The sequence below is a fragment of the Hemiscyllium ocellatum genome, chromosome 24 (assembly GCF_020745735.1).
Source record: "Hemiscyllium ocellatum isolate sHemOce1 chromosome 24, sHemOce1.pat.X.cur, whole genome shotgun sequence".
NCBI lineage: Eukaryota > Metazoa > Chordata > Chondrichthyes > Orectolobiformes > Hemiscylliidae > Hemiscyllium > Hemiscyllium ocellatum.
In genome coordinates this window covers 10,412,660-10,438,743 of record NC_083424.1, presented here as the reverse complement: position 1 = coordinate 10,438,743, position 26,084 = coordinate 10,412,660, and the positions used below count along the sequence as shown (strand labels likewise).

Here is a 26,084-nt window from a genome sequence, read left to right as displayed (position 1 = left end):
AGTCACCTAACAATATCATTGGGATCTTAGTTAACCCATTTCATGGGGTGAGCTTATAATTAGAAGAGAATATGTTGCTTTTGCACTTAGGTGCCAACTGTTTCCCCTGTTGACTTACAGGATTTTATAGGTGGAATGGGTCATCAGCCTAAAGCAGGCTATAACCTCCATTCATGCAATTTGAGTCCATTAAAAAACAAAGACATTGAATTTCTATAGCTTCTTTCAAGAGTTCAGGACAGTCCCTAGCTGTTTACGTTCAATTAATTTTTGAGGGCAGCCCGGTGGCTCAGTGGTTGGCGTTGCTGTCTCACAGCACCAGGTTTGATTCCAGCCTTTGGCGAGTATGATTCCTGCTTTGAGTGGAGTTTGCACATTCTCCCCGTGTCTGCGCAGGCTTTCTCCGGGTGCTCTGGTTTCCTCCCACAATGTATATGTTAGTGAATTGGCCGTGCTAAATTGCTCGTAGTGCTCAGGGATGTGTAGGTTAGATGCATGAGTCAGGTGTAAACATGGGGTAGGGGAGAGGGTCTGGGTGGGTTGCTCTTCAGAGGGTTGGTGTGGACTTGTTAGGCTGAAGGGCCTGTTTCTACACTGTAGGCTTTCTATGATACTAATCCAGGTAATGCCTGAGCTAATTTGTGCACAGTAAACTCCCACAAACAGCAATCAGGTAAATGACAAGAACAGTTTATGGTGTTGGCTGTGAGGTTAAATATTATTAGCCAGAAAACCAAGAAAGAACCTCCTGTTCCTCTTGAAATAATACCAAGGATTATTTTCCATCTACTGAAAGGATAGACAATAGAGCTTCAATTTGGCATCTCCTGTGAAAGTCTGTATCACGGACAGTCGCTCAGTACTGCACTGGAGGATCAGCCAGCATTTAATGTTCTTAAGTGGAACTTGACCCCTTATGCTTCTCATTATGAAGCAGGAATACTACTCGTTAAACAGCAGACCCAGATTTGTAGGAACCAGATGCAATTTTAAACATTTTCTGCGAGAAGATGGGAGTATACCAGGCAGAAGCAGGTTGGTAGCTAGTCAAGAAACAGAAGTGGCCCTTTTAATAAGTCTAACACTTTCTTTCTGTGGGACCAGCAGGGATTGTAGCATTTGAGTCCCATTTGAGTACCCAGCTCTCTGGATGTATACCTTGATGTCACCATTTGAATTTCTGTCCTTGATGTCCTTCTTACCGTTCTCCAACCTGAGCCCAGTTGAACAGCCTGGGTATTCTGTATTTTAGAACTAATAAACAGAAGTTATCAAAGAGAATGAAAAGTGGATGCATTATCTTTTTCTCTTTCCTGGGTTCATTCCTAAGTTTGTCCTCAATCACCAATTCCTGGGAGTCCAGATGAATCCCTTAAAACCAAAAAGTGGCAATCCTAGCACCACACAAGAAAATTTGTGGACTCCATCTCTCACGATTTTATAATCCACCTCTCAATGTCCCCTCCTCTCTTTAAAAATGCTTGAATGAGATGTAGAGGACAAAATAAAACTGCAAAAACACAGCAACTAGGCAGCATCAGGAGGTGGAGAAGTCAGGGTTTCGGTAACCCTGAAGAAGGGTTACAGCCGAAACGTTGACCTCTGAACCTCCTGAATGAAATGTGAGCTTCATTGGCTGAGTGAGTATTTGTTGTCCATTCCTGATTGTCCTTGAAGGTGGTGATGAGCCACTCTAGTTCTTCTGAAATGGCTGAGCAGGCCAGTCAGTTACAGTTTGATTAGATTCCTTACAGTGTGGAAACAGGCCCTTCGGCCCAACAAGTCCACACTGATCCGCCGAAGCGCAACCCACCCATTCCCCTACATTTACCCCTTTACCTAACACTACAGGCAATTTAGCATGGCCAATCCACCTAACCTGCACATCTTTGGACTGTGGGAGGAAACCGGAGCCCCTGGAGGAAACCCACGCAGACATGGGGAGAATGTGCAAACTCCACACAGTCAGTCACCTGAGTCGGGAATTGAACCCGGGTCTCTGGCGCTGTGAGGCAGCAGTGCTAACCACTGTGCCACCATGCTGCCCATACAGTTAAAAATCAAGAGTTGTGAAGTCAAGTGTAAGCCAGATAAGGATGGCAGATTGCAATCCCTAAAGAACATGAGTGAACCAGATGGGTTTTAAGACAGTTGTGACTGTCCATTATTCGCTTCCAACTCCAGATTTTATTAAAGGAATTAAATTGCTAGGATCTCTAGATTACTAGACCAGTGATTTTATCACTGCACAGCCCACTCATTTACCTGTAATTAATGAATGTATCTGTCAGTTTAAAAATGTTCTCCTTTTTTCTTAAAACAGCTTGCATTTATACGGAATGTTTCATGGCTATAGCATGTCCCAAAGTGCCTTGCAGCCAATTAAATACCCGTGACATGTAGCCACAGTTATAAATGTCAGAAATAAAATGCAGTAATGAGAATTATCTGACATTCATCGTCAAGTTTATACTGAGGCCTTTGATAGCGATTCCCTAAGATTGTAGAAGGTGGAAAGACTTTGGCTATAGAATTCTACTTTGTGAAAGCTGCTGCTGCTGCTGCTATTCGTGCCAAAGCAATTTGATAAGTTTTCTTTGTGTATAAACAGACTGCTTAAGTGTTTGGATTTGCTTGGACTTTGAGAAGCGGAAGTGATTGGATTAATTAGTTTTATTCATCTGAGAGTGATTCATTTGTGGTTTTCATTTATTGCGGGATTGTAGCATCATCATTCCAGGACAAGGGGAAGTAATTGTTGGAGGAATGCACTCCCAGTGGTGAAACTGTATTTGAATGGGTATTCTCTGGAACTTTTTTCAATATTGACTTGTTTTATGGTACATACTGCTAATCACTAATTGGTTCATTTGCTGTTGTGCATCTGTAGCATTCACACGGAAAATTCTAATGTCTCCACTGTACCTGCCCCATTGCAGCACATGTACATTCGAACACAAATAAGTGTGGAGATTGAAGTACAAGATTGTGTAAACCTGGATAGTTATTGGCAAACTTTTGTAATGGAACATTTTTCCGGTTCTTTCCATCTTTTGTCAACATTGTGCACTCAAATTAGTTGCAGGTAGCAATCAAACTGGCATCACCATGACTTGGAACTACATTGTTATTTGTTGCGTTTCACATGGATAGCACATTGGAAATCAAGCCCTGCTATTTCTGGAGTCAACACAAAAGATAAAGATTTCATCGAAGTGCACAGAAATCCCCAGTCTTTTATATTCAGATTAAAGGAACGTTCAGTTTAATCCTTTGGTCCAACTCAGATATCCTCAATTAATCTAGTCCCATTTGCTAGTACTTGCCCTATATCCCCTAATCATGGACCCATCCAGATATCTGTTAAATGTTGTTATTGTACCAGCCTCCACTATTTCCTCTGGCAACTCATTCCATGCACACACCACCCTTTGCATGAAAAATTTGTCCCTTTGGACCCTTTTAAATCTTTTCCCCTCACCCTAAACCTATGCTCTCTAGTTCTGGACTCACCCCAAACCAGAGAAAAGACCTTATCAAGATACCTTATCCGTGCTCCTCATGATTTTATAAACTTCTATAAAGTCACCCCTCAACCTCCAATGCTGTAGGGAAAAATCCCTAGCCTATTCAGCCTCTTCCCATAGCTCAAATTCTCCAACCCTGGCAACATCCTTGTAAATCTTTTCTGAACCCATTCAACTTCCTTCTTATAGGAGGAAGAGCAGAATTGCACAAAATATTCCAAAACTGGCCTAAGCAATGTCCTGTACAGCCTCAACATGACCTCCCAATCCCTATATTCAATGCTTTGACCAAAAAAGGAAAACATACTAAATGCCTTCTCCACTCTTCTATCTACCTGAGACTCCACTTTTTCAAATAACTATGAACCTGCACTCTAACATCTCTTTGTTCAGCAACACTCCTCAGGATCTTACCATTAAGTGTGTTAAGTCCTGCCCCAATCTGCCTTTCCAAAATGCAGTACCTCACATTTATCTAAATTAAATTCAATCTGCCATTCCTCAACCCATTGACCCACCTGATCAAGATCCTGTTGTACTCTGAGGTAATCTTCACTGTCAACTATACTTCCAATTTTGGTGTCGTCTGTAAACTTACTAACTATGTTCACATCCAAATCATTTATCTAAATAATGAAAAGTAGTGGACCCAGCAATGATCCTTGTGGCACACTGCTGGTCACAGGCCTCCAGTCTGAAAAGCAACCCTCTACCACCTCTGTCTTCTATCTTTGAGCCAGTTCTGTATCCAAATGGCTAGTTCTCCCTTGCTAACCAGTCTACCATGAAGAACTTGTCAAATGCCTTACTTAAGTCCATATACATCACGTCCACCACTTTGCTTTCATCAATCGTCTTCATTACTTTTTCAAAAAATTCAATCAAGTTCATGAGACATAATTTCCCATGCACAAAGAAATGCTGACTATCCCTAATCAGTCCTTGCCTATCCAAATACATCTAAGTACTGTCCCTCAGGATTTCCTCCAACAACCTGCCCACCATCAGATATCAGGCTCACAGATCTATAGTTTCCTTACCATCTTTCTTAAATAGTGGCATCATGTTAGCCAACCTCCAGTCTTTCGGCACCTCACCTGTGACTATCAGTGATACAATATCTCAGCAAGGGTTCCAACAATCACTTCCCTCGCTTCCCACAGAGTTTGAGGGTATACCTGATCAGGTCCCAGGAATTTATCCACCTTTTATACGTTTTAAGACATCCAGCACCACCACCTCTGTAACATGGACATTTTTCAGGTTGTCGCAATCTATTTCCCCACATTCTATACCTTCCGTGTCCTCCGCCACAGTAAACACTGATGCAAAATACTTATTTAGTATCTCCTACATCTCCTGTGGTTCTATACATAGTCTGCCTTGCTGATCTTTGAGGGGTCCCATTCACTCTCTGGAAACCCTTTTGTCCTTAATGCATCTGTAAAATCCCTTTGGATTCTCCTTAACCCTATTTGCCAAAGCTATCTCATATCCTCTTTTTGCCCTCCTGATTTCTGTCTTAAGTATCCTCCTACTGCATTTATACTCTTCTAAGGATTCACTTGATCTCTCCTGTCTATACCATACATATGCTATCCCTTATCAAAAATGTCACTCCCCCTCCTCTCTTGCCACCCCCCCTCCCGCCTTTCTATCCTTCCTATAGCATTTGTATCCTGGAACATTAAGCTTCAAGTCCTGTCCATCCCTGACTCACGTCTCTGTAATTGCTATGTTCCTAACTATGCCCTCAGTTCATCTGTCTTCCCCATTAGGCCTCTTGCATTGAAGTAAGTGTGGTTTAATTTACCTCATTCTCTGCTTTGTCCCTGCCTGCCCTGACTGTTTGACTTGCTCCTTTTACCAACTGTACCAGTTTCAGACTGATCTCTTTTATCACTATCTCCCTAGCTCCCAACACCACCTCCCCACCCCCTCCCCATTTTACTAGTTTAAGTCCTCCTGAGCAACTCCAGCAAATCTCCCTGCCAGTATATTAGTTGCCTTCCAATTTCTGAATTTAGTTATTCTTTATTACACACAGATTCTAGCTATATGTAAACCATTATAAAGTGTCAACCTGTCTATGTCTCTAGGTCTCCTCTCCAAGTACATTCACTTGATTTAGGAAATGCAGAGTGAGCTGAAAATGTGTTGCTGGTTAAAGCACAGCAGGTCAGGCAGCATCCAAGGAGCAGGAAATTTGACGTTTTGGGCATAAGCCCTTCATCAGGAATCTGGATTCCTGATGAAGGGCTTATGCCCGAAACGTCAAATTTCCTGCTCCTTGGATGCTGCCTGACCTGCTGTGCTTTAACCAGCAACACATTTTCAGCTCTGATCTCCAGCATCTGCAGACCTCACTTTTTACTCGAAATGCAGAGTGACTCCTTCATGTAAATTTATAAAGTCTCTAACTCATGAGTCAAAAGCCACAGCTTACAGTAACTGCTTTACAGAAAGCTAGCACTTTTCTTTGCTGGAGATCCGAAAGCTTTTGGCTCACACCCACAAACTGTTCTGAGCTAATCACAGTAGGTAGCAACCAGGAGGCAATTGGTCACCATCCACAGACCTGTCAGCTACCTGTTGCTAGCCAAAACCTCACTTCATCCAAACCCTTGGCACTAGTTACTCTGCAACCAAACATCCAATTGTTAAATAGTGTAAATAAAAGTTGGTAGCTTGCTTTTTAAAGAGTGTAGCAATCCCTTCCACAATACTTGGTTTCTAAGATAGCCCTTTCCTATTTCAGTCCACAGACCAAATCAAAAATAGAGATAGTCTTTCCTCACTGCCGCTGAGTCAATATCCTGGAACTCCCTTGCTGAAAGTGCTGTAGGTGTAACCAGCCCCTTATTGACTACAGTGTTTAAGAATGGGCAATAAATGTGGACATAGCTAGTAATGCTCATGTCCTATCTTGAATATCTTAAAATGAGAATTCATATGATAACTTATTAATATGTTTACTTCAAAAGCAATTAGAGACGAATGATAAATGCAGTCCTGGCCTTGATATTTCATCTCATGAAACAGTTTAAAAATCCAGCACCAGAATAGTTTCCTGGTTAAGAATTTGTCACCGTTAAAAATCATGAGGCCTGAAACCGAGGCCTGGTCACCAACCTGAAACATAATCAATTTTAGGTACCAACTGATCTGGTAAGTATTTCCAGTATTGCTTTTTTTCAGATTTCTGATATCTGCAATGTTTTGTGTTTGCACCAATTTAATTCCTGTCATCTACTTTGCCAAAATGACTGGTGATAGAGTGAGCATGGTTTCTGGGGAAAAAATCATCATGGCTGGTCAACACTACAGAGTTTATCGACATAATGGATTAGAGTTCTACAGTGGATAGTGTTGATCTAGATTTTAGGAACCCATTGGACACTTTATACAGAGGAGACTTATTCACAAGTTTGTTCACTTTGCATGGAAAGAATGACAAAGAATGAGGCTAGTTTGGCACTTGACTAATTGGTCACACAGTAAAGATTGTTAATAAGATGTCAAGACAGAAAGATATTTGCTAGCAGAATCAGATATCGGTGCTGTGGCTGCTGTGGTTTATAATCCCTGTAAATGATTCAGTGGGTGGAACAATGTCTAACATATGTGTTTGCAGATGACGTCAATTGGGTGTAGTTGGCAATAATGCCAATGATGGTGAGATAAATGCAGTCAATGCTGGTCAGCTCTTTAGTGTCCGGGTAAGAGAAGGTGTCCATTTATGATTTGCAAAAACAAGTTTAAAGAATTGATCATGGGATTTTTAAAGAATTGTACACATAAATTTCATTTATTGGTCATCCGTAATCACACTTGAATAGTGATGAATCATTTGGAGTTACTGCTATCTGTATAGTAAAGGCAGTCTCACATGCACATTTTAGACCGAGTTCATGTCATTCAAAAAAGCAACAGAAAGATACTTTAATGCAGAAGAGTTTGTTATGGACCAGGCTAGACACCCTCAAAATATTTTAAGAAAGTAGCCTAGACCCTAACTTTTTCTTATTGTCAAGGCTGAATTGGGTGCTCCAGGTGTGATACAACTGGTCAAACCACCTGGCTTTAAGCAAATCAAGATTTGTTTAAACACTACAGTTGAAACACGAATGAAAGAAAATGGAATTTAGAGTAATTTAACTATGGAAAACCTATATGACCCAATACAGCAATTCAACTAATAAACTGTTCCAATATAGCAACATCTCATAAATACACCTCTTGGCAAAAAGGTAAATTCAAACACAGATTCTTACAGGCAGGAGGGAACAGCATCCAGAAAGGGATTATAGAGAAAGTCTGGGGAACCCTTTACTGAAGCTTACAACCCTTCTGGTACTCAAAACCTCTTGTGACTGCTACAGCCAAAAAAAAAACTAGAACAAACCGGAACTGGGAGAACTGGCCACTTCCCTTCCATTATTAAACTGTTATTCCCTAGAATTTTCAGCACAATTGCCTTTACAATCTGTCTTCAAAAAAAGGACAAAATAACCTTTTTTAAAGTGACCACATCATCACAAGTTTCAGGGGTCTATGGTAATCAGGAGTTGTTGGGACTGGAGTTGAGACCACAGTTTAATCAGGTTTTGTGATTGAATGGTGGAACAGACTAGGGGGGCTGAATGGCCTACTGCTCCCAACTTGATGCAGAGGTGCCAGTGTTGGATTAGGGTGGACAAGGTCAGAAGTCAGACATCACCAGGTTATAGTCCATCAGGCTTATTTGAAGTCACAAACTTTCAGAGTGCTGCTCTTTCAGGTGACTCTTCGAAAGCTTGTGCTTTCAAATAAGCCTGATGGACTATAACCTGGTGATGTCTGACTCCTGACCTTGCTGCTAACTTGCTCATTCAGCTATATTAAAGGTCAACAAACCAGTCAGTAGTTTAGAGATCATTGGGGGCTTTGCTTCCTACTTTGACCATGGATATTGAAACACATTAAGAATTATGAGGGCTGGTCACATTTCTTCTCTTGCTTATAATTTTATGTCACTGTGAGGTTTTCTTCTGCACGGTGATGAGGGGTTTTGTTTCATTCCTCTTACACATATCCCAGTTCTCAAGTCTCCTGAAGTGTGATAATATAATCAGGTTATTTCTGGATTTCTAAAGATTAGGATACAAGTGGAGTCTAGTTAGTACAGTTAAGATCAGTTAATGAAGTCTGCAGCCATTCTTCACAATTGTAGACATTTGTCTCAAATTTATTACACAGACGTGAAAAGTTTAAAACTCAGAACTAATTAGCACAAAGATATTTCTGGTCTCTGTTACAAAATGGAGCGTTAAACTTATCAAATGTTAGCTGCATACAATTGATCACCATTCCCTTTTGATGTTAACACAATTAATGCAAATGAAGGTCAAGCATAATTGTCCTACAGTTCCCATCTTGAGGGTGAATTCTCCTTAATGTATCCTCAATGTTTACTTCTTGATAAGGAAGCCCATTTTAGATTGTTGGCTTGGTTTCTGCAAAATCTTGATCAAACTTTCAATTAATGGAGCTTAAAGGCTCTGTAAACACAATTAAGATTTGTACCAACACCAATAACATGGCTAAGGTTCTGAGCCAGTGATGTTGACCTTAATTATGATTGGTATTCCAGCACTCCTACTTACTCAACTGCTCAATGGACATTTAATATCAGTTATTCTGTCTCATTTCAATCACATATATCTATGGTTTAAGTGTTCTGTCTGTAATTGACTTGAAGAATTCAATTGAAAAGATTAAACACTAGTCCAAATCCACATTTCGAGAGAACTTTATTTCAGGTAACCACACTCTGTAAATCTTAGGGGCAACACAGTGGCTCAGTGGTTAACACTATTGTCGCTCAGCGCCAGGGATCCAGGTTCACTTCCACCTCGGGCCCCTGTCTGTGTGGAGTTTGCACATTCTTCCACATGCCTGTGTGTGTTTCCTCTGTGTGCTCTGGTTTCCTCCCACAGTCCAAAAATGTGCAGGTTGGGTGGATTGGCCATGCTGAATTGCCCATAGTGTCCAGGGGTGTGCAGGCTAGGTGGGTTGGCCATGGGAAATGCAGGATTGCAGATATCGGGTAGTGGGGTGGGTCTGGGTGTGACGCTGTTCAGAGGGTCCATAGGACACAATGGGTTGAGTCTGAGTTATGAACACTTGTACTTACAAACACAATCTCATACTGAGGTGTAATTTTAAAAACCTGACATATGAACATTTCCTGGACTTGCAAACAGTTCCTTTATATTGTCCTGTATTGCATTCTGAATTGTGAACAGGTTTGAATGGACTCCAGAACAGAACCCATTCACAATCCAGGGACTGCCTGTATGTGCTGGATGAAGATGCCTGAAATCTCCCCTCATGGAGACTATAAAACATGGTAGGGTTGCTTTTAACTGAAGATAACCCAATTTTAACAGGACAGATATTGCTGTGAAATACCAAAATTAAAGGCATAATTTAGCCCCAAAACATAATGATTTAACTTCTGCAGTGTCCCTGTTGTGTTTGGTGACTCTTTTGGAGGTTGAAGAACACTTCTCTCTTTCACAGATCTCCCTGCCGAAATACAGGTTTAACATTGATCCACATTCCCATGTTAGTAACAGGACCCAGAATACGGTTGTCCAAAACTAGAGGGCATACCTTTAAGGTAAGAAGGGGAAAGATTTAAAAGGGACCTGAGGAGGCAACTTTTTCACACAGAAGTTGAGGCTTGTATGGAATGAGTTGCCAGAGGAAGTGGTAAGAGTTGAATACAATTACAACTATTTAAAAGACATTTGGACAGATACATGAATAGGAAAGGCTTAGAAGGATATGGGCCAGGAGCAGGTTCAGTTAAGGAAGTCTGGTCAACATGGACGAGTTAGACTGAAGGGTCTAATTCCATGCTGTATGACGTTATGATTCTATAATTACTTTCCCTACCATTCTGGAATCCATTGTTGTAGCTTCATCTACCAGTTTTAATTTAAAACTTCATTCCATTGATCTTGCTTTGGCCTTTTTATGTTCCAGCAGGAGATGCCTTTTCCAGGCATAACCATGTATATAGTTAGGGTGGTTGCCCTCTGACACATCTCCATTTTCTCCAGCTTTGTAGTTCTGAATCTTTTATTAATTTGTCTTCCAGTTTTGTTTCTGGCCATATGGGCTCCTTCTCTGAATGGCATTTCTTGCCTTTCTTAAACCATGCCCTCCATCTTGCCTTCTCTGTCTTTCTGGACTGCTACTGGCACCTATTAATTGGATTCCTTTTACCAAGGGCATGTTCATTCCCAGATTCATTGCCTGAGTTTAACTGGGTGCTCTTGCTTTCCATAATTGTACGTCATGTTCCCAATCTATGCCCTAATCTGCTGTCCCTCATCCTATATATTCCATCCAGCTTTTATATTTTCCAATTGCCTGCCCTCCTATATTTGTAATCGTCACATTTCTCCATCGCCTAACTCCTTCTAGTAAATGTTTGACTTTAGTACCTGGTTTTGGAAGTGTCCTTTCGGAACAATGGCCTCATTGACCATCAGAACTGATATGTCCGTCGTCAAAAACTGAACTATAGCTGTGCACCTTGTGGATATGAGAAATACCTGATTGCTCTTTATTTAGTACAGCTCTTTCAGAAACTGCAAACTTATAAGCCATGTCAAGCAACTTTCAAGAGAACGTCTGAACAATTTAATTCCCATGCTGTACAATCACTATTTTTTCATCTTTACCAATATGGTATCTTTTACCTCGCCATTTTTAACACTCCCTTCTCTTATAATAAAGTGTAATCTCCCAGATTGAAGCAGCTTTCTGGTGGCTTTACCTCCTATCAAGTCTCACCAAATTCTTTGAGACTTTGGCTTTAACAAAAATAAAGTTTGACCTACATGCAATGCTTTTAATGCTCTGGGGGAGAAAGGGAGCTAACCGTGGCATTTTCCCAAGCTGAGAGCTGATCACGTTCCTACCTTAAGGCTTCCTGCCAAAAATTGACCTATAGAGACTATATCCTCCAGCCATTTGCAACAACTCCTTAACATATACAGCCCACACTACAGGACAAGAATTTACAGTTTGACCGATCACCCAAAATTTTATGTACCCTTATTGCTGCATAGTTCCTTTCACATACTATTTTGCTGAAATGGCTTTCTGCTCTTTATTCATAATCATTATTTTCATATTTGCACATGTGTCCCTAAATTCATCATCAGTAAATACCACTCCCCATTACCAGTGAGAATTGTTTTACTATTCCCTATTCACTTTTCCATTACCTTTATCCATAATTTCTTTTCTTATCTTTTACAGTGTATTATTGTTGACTGACAAAATCTTGTTGCCAAAACTACAAAATGCAGGATGAATCTTTTTCTTTTATCCAATATTTCTAAATCCATAGCCACTCCCACATTGACATTTCTTGCTAAGGGAACACTTACATGGACTATGATGTTGTTGGTCCATTTTTCTTAAGTCTTCTATTTGTCACGTATCAGCTTGAGCTTCTCTATTCCTTGTTCTTGCAGCCATTATGAAAACGGATTTTGAAGAAGATTGATCAAATTGCCTATGTAATTTTAACACAACTGACTTTGCCTTGTAAAGCTCTACCATTTTATTTCTTAATTGAGTAGATTATGTTCCATTAAAAGACTACAATAGTGTTCTGATTGTGTAAATTACAAAATTACAGACTTTCCAGATACAAAGGCTTTGTTAGTTTCCATATACAATTCCATAAACTACAATATGTAGAAACAGAAGTTCAAGTTGGTGTTTAGTTAGAGGCTTTGATAATGTTCAGTTGATGCAACCAATCAGCACCCTCTTCTATTCTGCATGAAATGGTTTCCCTTTCCTCAAGTCTGCTTCTTGCATCCTAGTTCTGATGAGTACAAGATGAAAAGATTCAACTTCTAGTCTCCTTTTTAGTAAAGTTTCATGTTCAACTTATTTTTCCTCAAACGAAACAATTTTTGATGGTCAAAAATGACCTGGGCTGGTATTTTTTTTCTTTCCTTTTGTTTTACGATAAATTTCTGGTAAACTTCCTTGCGAGTTGCTATTTCTAGCACTCATCAATTCATTTTATCAATTCCAATATCAGAAACAATTAGATTCATAGAGATGTACAGTATAGTCCAACCCGTCCAGCCCAACCCAATCTAGTCCCACCTGCCAGCACCCGGCCCATATCCCTCCAAACCTTCCAACTCTGGCAACATCCTTGTACATCTTCACCAGGGCAAAACTCTGTCCCATCTTGTTGTACTTTTTACTGACATTTCTTTGCACAAAATGAAACAGCAGTAATCAGATAAATGCTCAGAGGCAATATCAGTTATATGACACTATGTTTATTACCATCACAAATGTACAAGCCTTACTACTTGCACAGAGTACTACCAGAGAAAAAAAAGCAGAGATGATCAGGCTGTAGACTGGACAGAACTCCTGTTTTCTGGGACCCTGATCTAGAGCCCCACAGACAAGAGTTGCCCTAAATTCTTGTTGTTTGCTCTGATTCCCTGATTCAGGGCCATCCTTCTTACGAGTGTTACTCCCCAGATTCTTGCCATCACTATGCTACCTTCCACTTTTTATACCACCAACACCTTTCTCATACACCTATACTTGCCTCTAGTCTAATATTTTTACTTGTGGATAATCTAGTTAGGGTACTTTGTGATCTAATCATCACTCACCTGTATGGAGTATTGTGCATTTTTTCATCTAAATATCTGCCTATCTGGAGTATTGTTATGTTATCTTGTGTGGTTCAAATTATCGCTTTGTTTTCTTGTTTCTGTCTGCATGGCAGTTCCTCATGCTAATCTAAACTATTTTAAGCTATGACCTTTCAACTCATACTTGTTCTACTGCATGCTGGTTAATTTGGTCAAACTGGAGCTATTTTTTTCATACTGGTGCCATACACATCTCATCATGCTGTGGTTACCAAATTATACTTTGTGGACAGGGTTCAGAGATGAGGCAAAAAGGCAAACAAGAGGTAGTTCAAGGATTTTTAAAGAATTTATTAAGCATTAGTATGTATAAAACTTGTCAAACCAAACAATAGTTTGTGAGTTGTTGTAAATTTTGGTTCCCATTTTGCCCATTCATAGCAGAGCTCACTAGGATAGCCATGTGATCTGCTTTTGTCATTTTGCACCACTGTAAGACTGTTGTGATGGTGTCTCTCTGCAGTTACATGGGTTTTTAGCATGTTTTTTTATTCTAGTTTCTAGAGTTTGTGTCTCCTTTTAGTGTGATGTAATTTGTACATGATGTGATTAAGTTAGTTCTATGTATTGTGATGATATAGAGTATGGACTATTAATTTTTGAACTAACTTAAAACCTTGAAATTTGGCTTGAGAGAATTGAGCTGGGCTGTTGTAAAATGGCCACCAGAAACATCTGATATGAAAGTAGCCAATTTTAAATTTACAAAGGAATTTCTAAATAGCATGACTGAGACGTTCATGTTGAGAAGGCTATCCAAGGAATCATGTCTTGGACATTGGTAGCCATGATGTGGAGATGCCAGTGTTGGACTGGGGTGGGCAAAGTTAAAAATCACACAACACCTGGTTATAGTCCAACAGGTTTATTTGGAAGCACCAGCTTTCAGAGCACTGTTCCTTCTTAATGTGAATGCTAATACTTCCACATAAACCTGTTGGACTATAACCTGTGTTGTGTGATTTTTAGCCTTGGACATTATTTTCATCCCCTGGAATTTATTGCTCACAGTGAGGCCTTCAATTGTTTCTGCCTGGGGACAAGGCTACATTACTATGTGCAACACTTCTACAAAGACTTTAATCTAAAATACATTATGCAAAGATGAGAATTGAATATCTATATCAATGAATGGCAGAAGAACTCTGACAATGGTCCATTGAAACTCCTAAAAACAGATCACTAATAGCCAGTTTTGAGACAATGAAATTGATATTACCACTAATTTTTCTGTGAAAAGCCATGATTATAAGTCTCTGATTTTTATCACAGAGCTATCCAAAAACATGAACTAACACTCAGGACTTGCACTAATATATGGAATAAGGACCTTTTCTCTTACTTCACGGGCAAAATGGGCTTCAAATGATCTCACTCAAAAGGCAGCCCTTGCTACTATGCAGCATTCTCTCAGTGATGACTTTGAGGTGGCAAGCTAGATTGTGTTCTCGAGTATCTGGTATAGGATGCCATGACCGTCTGGCTCAGGGTGTACCGACTAAGCCACATCTGCTGGAAGACAGTAAAAGAATCATAGAGCAGTTACCACACAGCAAGATATATGTAATGAGAAATATTGTTTTTGCTGTGATTTTTTTTAAAGGAGTGGACTTTTAAAGTTGTACCTGGCCTTGAAGAAGAAGCATCTGATTTACAGGATCAGAAGGAATATGATTAACAACTATGTTAGGAAAACATAATTCTATAAGGGATAGGCAGGGGTTGGGCTGGTGAGAAGAAAGATACTTGCTAGAGATTGTTGAGAATTGTGTTAACTCTGAAGTGACTCCACTGAAGCCAGTATCCTGTCATCAAGTCATCTTTTACTTGCACATTAACAGTCCTTGATTTTAGTACTACCTACCTTTTCAGAGTCAGCTATGAGAGTGACAGTCACTCTGACACTCCCCTTTTGTGACTGTCAGCTGGGGCTCCCTGATCAGACCAGGTTAACAGCCCCAATCAGGAACTTGCATTCTATGAGGTCCAGCTGGTTGATCGTGTTACAATCACTACAAACTCCCATATTTGGTATTTCCTGTATTACATGGGACCTCATTTAACCGTGTCACATTAGTAACTAGCCTTCTGCAAATGTAGACAAATCTCTATATGAAAACAAGAAAAGTCATGAGAACCATCAAGGTCTTGACTCATTCACTTCTCGATGATTAATATAGTCTATCAAAACTAACAAGGATATGTTATTAAGAAAATAGTAAACTACCCTTCAAATGGAGGTGGACAAGAGGACAGTGATCATTTGACTGAGTATTTGTCCCATGACCATTTGATTGGCATGGCTATGATGGCCAGCCCACAAAATAAGGTATATTAACAGTGACAGGAGTGAATGAAGGGGCAAGAAGATCCCAGGAGGCAAGTCACACCATCTCCTTGGAGGATGACCAGAAGCTCCCCCACATCATCCCAAGGGAAGAACAATGACTATTGGTACAGAGACTACCACTGAAGAACATAGAAATCACTGGCACATGATATTGTGCTGTCTCTATGCTTCCAGTTTATAAAACTGTTCCAGGAACAGTAAAATGCTTTTATCTGTCATGGGTTGTATATTTCCTTTCTTTGAGTAAAAAGTGAAGTCTGCAGATGCTGGAGACCAGCAACACATTTTCAGCTATTTCCTTTCTTTTACATAGTAAGCAAATGTACTATATCAAAACTGCTGCTTCCCAATAAACTATTGGAAAATTGCAGTAAATTGCATATATTAGGTAACTGTCATCACAAATGCCCTAAAAGCATCAAGGTTAATAAATGTTTATGATGAATTAAGACCCAGTAATCTTCTCAGCAAGTGGGTGCAGGAATTGTGAAATATACGGATGGTGGAACAGAGTTTTTACAAACATGCTTGGAGAAAAGAAACACAGCAATATTCAGTCCAAATCTATATGGGACTTTTAGCAGGATAGACTAGTTGGATCATTGGTCTTCTGCACAAAACCATGTTATTGTCTAATTGCCTCTTTGGACTGCTGGAAACTCTGATATTGCTGAAGTAATGTTATATGGCTTGTGAAGTCCTGCATAAACTGAGAAATCAATACTGTAGTTGTTCACTGACCCAGATCCATTTAAAAAATTCTTATTGTTGCTGGTATGCTGGCATCCTCCATTTAAAGTTTTAGAGATCTGAAATGAATGATTAATTTTTAAATAGCGTGATGGATCTTTGGTTGTAAATATCACTTGTTACCAAAAGACTGATGATTACTGTGCTCCAAAAGTTAGAGTGCTGTATGTTCACAGGATTGAGGAGTAAATTGCTGCCAATTCAATGGAGATGCAATATGGTGTGACTCAACAATCAATGGGATAGGCAATTGTGCTCCCAATATTCCCCCAAGTCACCCAAGAAATCACTCTCAGGGCAGTTTCAATGGAGAAAGATTGCAGAAAGCTATAGAATGGAGGGATTTGAGAGTCATTGTTTGTGAATCATAAAAAGCTAGCATCTAAGTTCAGCAAGTGACAGAGAAGGCAGACAAAATCTTGGCCTTTATTTCAAAGAGAGTGGAGCACAAAAATAGGGGGCTTTTGCATAAACTACACAAGGCACTAGTCAGATGATAGCTGGAATACTGTGAATAATTTTGGATCCCTTATCTAAGAATCGATATTCTGGCATTGGATACAGTCCAGAGAAGGTTCACTCAGTTGATCCCGGATATGGAGGGGCTGTCTTATGCAGTGAGGCTGATGAGGTTGGGTCTGTACTCATTGGAATATGGGGAATGAGAGACAATCTTATTGAAACATCCAAGATTCTTAGAGGACTTGACAGGCAAGATGCAAAAAGGTTGCTTCCCCTTATTGGAAGAGTCTAGAACTAGACAGCATAATGTCAGAATAAGGAGTCACACATTCATGACCAAGAAGAGGACAGTTTTATTCTGACGGTTGTGAATGTGTCAAAGTCATCACTGCAGAGGGTTACTGTGGCTGGATCATGAAGTATACTCAAGACTGAGATAGATTTTTAATCGTAAGGAAGTCAGGGATTATAGGGAAAAGGCAGGAAAGTGGAGTTGAAGATTATCAAATCAACTACAGTCATACAAAGCAGACTTGATGGGCAGAATGGCTTACCTCTTCTTATGACCTATCAGAGAGACGTTCTGCACATAAATAGAATGAGAGGAAATAGGAAGGTCTGCACTTTGAATCACAGGCAGGTACAGCCCTATGCTTGCTGCTGTAAGGTTTAGAATGAACCTGTCAGCAGCAAGTATGGGAGAGAAGAGACCTGAGAATGGAAGGGCAATGGACATTTGGAACAGTAAAATATAGAAATGAGGCTGTTGCCAATGACTGCTTTTAGTCGAGGTCAGGATGAGGGGGACTGCCTTTAGTCAAGGCCAGTAGCGGGGGGAACTGCCTTAAGCCAAGGTCAGGATCAGAGGGGGCTGCCTTTAGTCGAGGCCAGAATTGGGGGGGGACTGCCTTTATTTGAGGCCAGAATCAGTGGGGCCTGCCTTTAGTCGAGGCCAGGATTGGGTTGGGGGGTGTGGGGGGGGGTGGGGGTGGGGGGAGGTGGTGGAGGTGGAACTGCCTTTAGCCAGGGCCAGGGTCAGGGACCTGCCTTTAGTCGAGGCCAGGATCGGGGTGGGGGGAAACCTGCCTTTAGCCAAGGCCAGGATCAGGGAGGCCTGCCTTTAGCCGGGTCCAGGATCGGGGGGGAACTGCCTTTAATCGAGGCCAGGATCAGGGAGGCCTGCCTTTAGCCAAGATCATGAGTTCCACCTGCGCGAGGTGGATTGATGTGGTGGGAGTGCGGGAGGTAGCTGCAAGTTAGACGTGTGGTGAGAAAGGAGCTGAAAAGGAGAGATAACTGTGTGCTTTTAAACAAGAAATGCACAGCTTATTGAGGTCCAGCAATACGTTAAAGGGAATGCATTCCTTATAAACGAATGTGGATTCTCTTATTTATGTTTGCTATGATCAGGAGCTACAATACTTGGACATATGAAGTAGATCAGCTGAAAATGTGTTGCTGGTTAAAGCACAGCAGGTTAGGCAGCATCCAAGGAACAGGAATTTCGACGTTTCGGGCATAAGCCCTACATCAGGGATGAAGGGCTTATGCCCGAAACGTCGAATTTCCTGTTCCTTGGATGCTGCCTAACCTGCTGTGCTTTAACCAGCAACACATTTTCAGCTGTGATCTCCAGCATCTGCAGACCTCATTTTTTACCCATATGAAGTGGATCCTAGTGTAATGAGCACTGTGTGTTAATTTTAAAATGTAAATCTATTATCTAAAATGCAGTCAAATAAAATAACTGCCTGATCTAAATCGATCTACCTTTGTGCACGCGGAATGGAAATGTTTTAGCTGTGAATTCTTCAGTTTATGAAACTGGATTTGGAGTGATGGCTTCTTGTAATGTGGAGTGTGTCAGCTAATTATGGGGGAGCAAAAAAAGTTTAGTTGCTAATTTCGCCTGTGGTCTAATACTATTTTAAATACTGCAGTATCTAGGAAATTTTAATGCTTTCATTAAATTTAATGGGAAGTTGATAATTTTTTTAAGAATATTGATGATTTCTTCTAATTAAATTTCTATGTGAGTTCCAGTCGCCCACATGTCAACACAAATGCAAAAGCTATTCTGACTTTGTGATGGCCACCTAATAAATAAGTTAGCAAGAGGAAGTAGTCCCCTGAAAACCCAAAAACTGCTCCTGAGAAAGTCTCAAGTTCTACACTTGTGAGGGGAGCCTGGGAGGAAGGAGGAAAAAGGGAAGGAGTCTTTTGAATCCTGGTATGATTATAATAAATGTGGCATTGAACTAATTTGATTCTGAAGTCACAGTTCTCAAGTTGTATAATGAATAGATCATTTGTCTGCAGTACTCCTGAAACTTTATGTAACAACAGAAGTGTGAACTGGGTGCATTTCATGAGGATGTACTACTTTATTCTCTGATTTATTATCACCTATTTATTCAAAACAAAATGTTCTCTAACAATTTATAACCAAACATATTTCCAGAATGTTACGGGCTGGACATGAAAAGCTGCTTAAATAATTGTTGACTCCTGATCCACCTGAATGAAACTGAGCATATGTTGCAATCACACCGGTGACCATGGTGATCCACCCTCGTGTGCATAGCTGCGTCTTTGATGTTATGCTAGCATAACCTTACATTTTATATGAGTTATAAGGCCTTAAGAGTACAACAGGATCTTGATCAACCAGGCCAGTAGGCCAAGGAGTGGCAGGCAGAGTTTAATTTAGATAAACACAGGTATTGCGTTTTGGTATGACAAAGTATGGCAGGACTTACAAAGTTAATGATAGAGCTCTGGGGAGTGTTGTCGAACAGAGAGACCTTGGAGTGCAGGTACATAGTTCCTTAAAAGTGGCATCACAGGGAGATGAAGAAGGCATTTGGCATGCTTGCCCTCATTAGTCATTGAGTATAGGAGCTGGTGTGTCATATTACAAGAAATTCGTAAGGCCACATTTGGAGTATCACATACAATTCTGGTCACTTTGCTATCAGAAGGACATTATTAAACTGGAAAGAGTGCAAAAAAAATTATAAGACGTTGCAGAGATAGGCGGGTTTGAGTTATAAAGAGAGACTGGAATCTTTTCCCTGGAGTGTAGGAGGCTGAGGAATGACCTTACAGAAGTTTATAAAATCATGAGGGGCATAGTCAAGGTGAATAGCCAAGGTCCTTTCCCCAGGGTAGGAGAGTCCAAAACTAGAGGGCATGGGCTTAACGTGAGAGGGGAAAGATTTAAAAGGGACCTAAAGGGCAGCTTTTTCAAACAGGGTGGGGTATATGTGGAATGAGTTGCCAAAAGAAGTGGTAGAGGTGAGTACAATTACCACACTTGGACAGGTTCATGGATAGGAAATTTAGGCAGGGATATAGGTCAGATGGGACTAGTTTAGTTCAGGAAGCGGAGTCAGCATAAATGAGTTGGGCCGAAGGATCTGTTTCCATGCTACCAGAAGAAACATTGAAAATTTCTACTCTTTTAACAAAAAGAAGTCTGACTATTTGTCAGACATCATACTGCACCTGCACAGAGACCTGTCTATTTAATAGTAAACAAAAGTGCTGATTTACAAACAAAATTACAGACTGTACATAACTGCTATTGTATTTTCCTTCATTCTTACAACTAGTTTAAAGTTTATTTTTATTTAAAAACAATTACAGTCTCATTAATTGTTTCCTGCTTAAAATAAATTTTGGCGCAACAAATGTCTTTTTTTTGTGACATTGTGTGATGTGCACCTTTCTCCTTTCACAATTGCAAACTGCACACTTCAACTAGCAATGGCATTGCCCAGAAACTCAACCTTACTGAAACATGGCATGAGAATTTCTCTACTACTGATTTGTGGGGTTGATTTTGTTATGGGAATAACTTTGGTGACTGTTTAGAATCATTGGATAATTATAGCACAGAATAGAGTCGTTCAACCCATGTCGACTCTCACCACCAGCACTTTAGCTAGTCATACTACTGCACCCTTTTTCCCCTGAGCTAAGATGTATAGTCAGTTGCTCGGCACATTACCCAACAAACAAAGCTTAATTTGCAATGAGAAAAAACATGCTGTTCCATTGTTCCTATGTAGTTAACACTGTCTGTTCATATGTAACAGCCTTGTGATGTCAATGAATAACTAGACTTAAAGTTCATACAGTTAGAATATGGGAAAAGTGGAGAGAGTCTAGTTATTTTAAATTGTAAGTTATTTAAAAAAAATAAAACTTTGCTCCCCTGAATTATACTTGTACTTATATTTTGCCTATCCAAGAGTTTTTCTAAAGCATCCCATTGCAGCTACAAAATAATACACTGGTGACCAACTTTGTACTGTTTTCAACAGTAAACTGAAAACTCATCTTAAAAATCAATCATTTGCATTTATGTTGTACCTTTACATTCCTTGAAATAACACAGTACTTCAAAGTCAATGAATTACCTTAGTGTAGCAGGTAGCCAAACTGTTTCTAAATTGGACACCATGGTGGAGAAGTTGCAGATTTGCACTGAATTCTGAGCTGCTATGAACATGCGTTAAGGACCTGTTTGTCCTACGATGCTGACTGCTCCCAGGCAAATGACATCGCCTACAGTCTGCAGCAAGCAAATTGCCCTGTGATGCCAGCCTGTTCGAATGATTGAGCAGGGTGTCTGTCCCTTCACATAAGGTTTTCTTGCAGCAACATTGCAATGATAAGTCCCAATGTATTTGAGTTGTAACTTTAAAGAGCTGAAGTGTCCTGAAACTGGAAAGGAGGTGTGACATGATAATGGGAGGTGCTAGCAAATGTCCATTCCCAAGATCTGTGGACATGGGGTGCATGCAGTCACTGCCCGTGAGTTCTGCTACTGGTGTTCAAGACTGAGGTCCTTAGGAGCATGTGGCAAACTGGTATTGCCATACCCACTCAAACTTCCATATCGAGATTTCCTCACATCTAGATTGTTCACAGCACATGGTAGAATAGGAGGTTCCATGTTAATGAAGGAAGAATGCTGGACAGGACATTGGTGAGGTCACTTTTGAAATACTGCATTCAATTCCGGTCTCTGTTCCAGATGTTGTGAAACTTGAAAGGGTTCAGAGGAGATTTGCACGGATGTTACTGAAGTTGAAGGGTTTGAGCTACAGGGAAAGACTGAATAGGCTGAGGCTATTTTCCCTGGAGCATTGGAGGCTGAGGGGGTGACCTTATAGAGGTTCATAAAATCATGAGGGGCATGGATAGGAAGAATATCCAAGGTCTTTTCCCCAGGGTGAGGGAGTCCAAAATTAGAGAGCATAGGTTTAAAGTGAGAGGTGAAAGATTTAAACGGGACTTAAGGGACAACGTTTTCACAAAGAGGGTGGTGTCTGTGTGGAATAAGCTGCCAGAGGAAGTGGTGAGGGCTGGTGCAATTACGACATTTAATTGGATGGGAACATGAATAGGAAGGGTTTAGAGGGACAAGGGCAAAATGCAGGCAAAAGGGACTAGATTAATTTAGGATATCTGGTTGGAATGGATGAGTTGGACCAAATGGTCTGTTTCTGCGATGAACATCTCTGATTCAGTTAATAGGCTGATAGCAAGCATTAATGCCCCTTTAATATGTATCTCGCTGCTGCTTCACACAAATCTTGACTCGACATCTAGATCGTTGTTGGGAGCAACTAGCTGCATTTTCCAATGTCGAATCAGCTTTGCTCAAATTAACACACAATTTTCCCAGATTTCTTGCCATTGCCCACATCATTCAGGCCCCTTTAAGATTCTACCCTGTATCTCAGAATGTCCTGGTTAGGATTCAAGAACAACCTGGAATCTGAGGGTTAACAGCAAGGAGAAATTAAACAAACTGGTATTGTATTCCTTGGAATTTTGAATATTCAAAGAATTATTATGAGCAAAGTTTTCAAGATATTAATGGGTACAGTTTGTTTTGCTGCATCTAGCCTTCCTGTGCTGGTTGGGGAGTCTAAGACTAGGTTCATAGTCTGAAAATTGGAACCAAACCTATCAGTGGTAGATATTTGGAACCCACTTCACAAATAGCACTTAATGCTAGATCATTTGTTAATTCAAGACTAGCTCGATAGCTTTTTATTAACCAGAAATACCAAGGGATAACTGGGCGATATGGAGTGCTGTTAAAGGTCAGTTGTTGAATAGCAGGACAATCTCAAGGGGCTAAATGGCATCACCTTATTCACCTGTTCCCAATATCTTTTGCACAGTTAAATGAAAAGCTTTCATTATTTGCAAAGGCCATTCATTAAATTTCTGCAACCTCTGATTCTTTGTCCTGAACATCAGTATCTTCTGCATCTGCTGGGAAATATTTTAGTACAGCTAAACACTAGGTACCTTTTTCTAATTGAAGAAATTTTTCCCTTGCTACTTCGCTGACATCAGGCTGATAAGCTAATGTAAGAGATGGTTAGCTTAGGGATTTAGAAACAGGTTCTGGTAATGAGGAGATATATTTTAAACCTAGTAGGAAGAACAAAAGATGCAGTAATGGTGGTGAGGGATATACTTTCATGCTGGCAGGTAGAAAACAATGCAGAAATCCGAATAATGTTTGTAAATAACTGCTTTGAGTGAGAAGTTGTCAAGGATGGTGTTAATGGCTGTGCTGGACATTATGTGGAATTGGCAACAGGCTGTTGATTTCTGGACAAATTGGACGTTATATCAGATGGAAGTGGATAGATATTTACAGAGAACATTGAAGATATCAAGGTTAATGACTTGGACAGTTGGTATTTCTGAAAGAGAAGTAGATAGTCTTGGTGGTTAAAGCAGAACTGGGGGTTGAATCTCAGTTCCCTATCAAGCAGCACAATGAGCCATCTGTTTTAATCTGCGCAGGCAGAAGAATATCTCAAGAATAGTTTTAAAAAGTTATCCACTGTCATTTCTTGTTAGTGCTGGGCTTTTGACCCAGTTTTGTTTTAAAATATAGTCTTCTTGGAGACTATGCATTGTAATCATTTTCAAATAAAGTTTGACCAAAATTTGATTGATAAAGTTAGTATGGGAAGGAGCTGTCAGCCATCTCCCGTCTGCTATTTTCAACATTCTCAGTGAATGTATTGATCTTGCTGATATATTACTTTCCAGATGTTTTCCACTCTAATCCAAATGGTCTTCTCTGGTTATTGTCTAGTAGCAAATAGATCACCAGCCTGGGCAGATGAGTCACGTTACAGCCACATCAATTTGCATTTGAATAATAATATTAGGTGCTTTGCAGAAGCATAAATAGACCAAAATTGACATTAATAGAACACAACCAGACTCTACTCACATCTTACCCAAAACACCAGCATTCAAATCCTACTAGTTTTATCCAAGTGCAGTGAGTGACTCCTCATGCAAAAACAGATAATGGACTCACGCCAGAGAGCATTATCCTTTTCTAGAAAGTATCTGAAAATAATCCGACTCAGGCGACAGACTGTGTGGAGTTTGCACATTCTCCCTGTGTCTGCGTGGGTTTCCTCCGGGTACTCTGGTTTCCTCCCACAGTCCAAAGATGTGCGGGTCAGGTGAATTGGCCACACTAAATTGCCCGTAGTGTTAGGTAAGGGGTAAATGTAGGGGTGTGGGTGGGTTGCGCTTCGGCGGGTCGGTGTGGACTTGTAGGGCCGAAAGGCCTGTTTCCACACTGAAAATAATCTAATCTAATCTAAAACCATTACAAAAAGAATTGTCTAATGAGCTTCTGAAAGTTATCTTTGTGGAAAATTAAAAGGTCTGGCATCTTTATTTTTAAAATGTTTTCTTTCAATGGATGTTGCCATCATCACTAAGGTTGTTTGTTGTCCATCCCTAATTGTCCTTCCACCGAGTGAATTTCAGAATCCATTCAAGAGTCAATTCCTGGGCCTGAAGTCACATATAGGCCTCACATAGAAAAGGGGCAATTTTCCTTCCTGAAAAGACATGAATGAGACAGATGGATTTTAACACCAATTGTTGATAGTCTCAGTAATGATGACCCTGAAACTAGTTTTCAAATCTAGAATTATTAATTGACTTTAAATTTCATCAGCTGTTATGTGGGATTTGAACATGTGCACCCAGAGAAATAGCCTGGGCCTCTGGCAGTGACATGAACATTATGACACAATCTTCCCCGAATTTATTTGTTCATAGACATTACTTCAAATACTAAATAAAGATAGAAGGTAACATTGTTGTTGTAAGATGAAAAAGATATGCATGAGTTGAGATCTATTGCATATGTATTATAATAGCTATTGAATTGTATAAAGTAACCTGATTCTCCCTCGTTAGCAATAATGCTAACATGATGACTCGTGTCAAACTTTCACTTTGGTTTCTGCTTTTCTGTCTTTAGCCGTGACAATTGAGAATGCCGCAACCTAGAGTGAGGTTAATAGTGACTGGTGATGATTTTGGATATTGCTTGAGGAGGAATCAAGGTATTATGGAATGCTTTCACGCAAAAGCAATTTCCAACGTGTCCTTATTGGTGAATGGCATTGCGGCTAAAGAGGCAGCTACATCGGCTACAAGGTGGGTTCATTCTTTCCTCACTTCATTTCTGACACGTTTTAATAATTAATATTACTTTGCAGGAGCCCTCGACTTAGGAATGCTTGTACTTACGAATGAGATCCTGTCGTACTATTAATTTTAAATATCCAACAAATCAATGTTCACGTAGACTTAGATGATGGATACTTTATATTGGACTGTATTGTGTTCCAAATTGCAGACAAATCAACTTACGAACATACTGAACAATACTGAAGAGTTACAACCTGTTTGTAACTCTGGGAAAACCGGTATAATTTGTGTCTCATTGCTACTTAGTTCAGTCACTTAGGACTGCCAGAGCAACTATTTTTTAAATCTGGTAGGATGAAAGTTGGTGCAAGTTATAATAAGAGAAGAAGAGAAAGGCTTGCCTTTATATGGCACATTTCATGGCTTCTGACTGTCCCAAAGTGCTTTACAGTCAAATGATGCTTGTTGAAATGGTTAGTTATTGTGTAGGTTAACCAAACAACCAATTTGCTCACAGCCATGGTCCACTACCAGCAACGATGTTTGTGTCAGTGATATTAGACGTTAAAATGTTGGGAGAATGCCACTGCCATTGTTTACAATATCATAAGGTGTATTACAGCTCCAAGAGAACAATAGGTTTAATACCTCATCTAAAAGACAGCAACTCTGACAGTGCATACTCCCTCACTACTGCAGTGAACCGGCAGCATGGAGTATGTGCTTCAA

General features: G+C 40.2%; 1 protein-coding gene across 2 annotated transcripts in view; it reads left to right on the top strand.

Moving 5' to 3' along the window:
• The window catches only part of ydjc (YdjC chitooligosaccharide deacetylase homolog), a 72,706-nt gene that overhangs the window by 7,521 nt on the left and 39,101 nt on the right, over positions 1–26,084 (top strand). For both annotated transcript variants that reach the window (XM_060843464.1, XM_060843463.1), the window contains exon 2: positions 25,183–25,361. In XM_060843464.1, coding sequence (XP_060699447.1) covers positions 25,198–25,361 — 164 coding nt within the window. In that variant the 5' untranslated portion in view covers positions 25,183–25,197. The remainder of the gene's footprint in view (positions 1–25,182; positions 25,362–26,084) is intronic.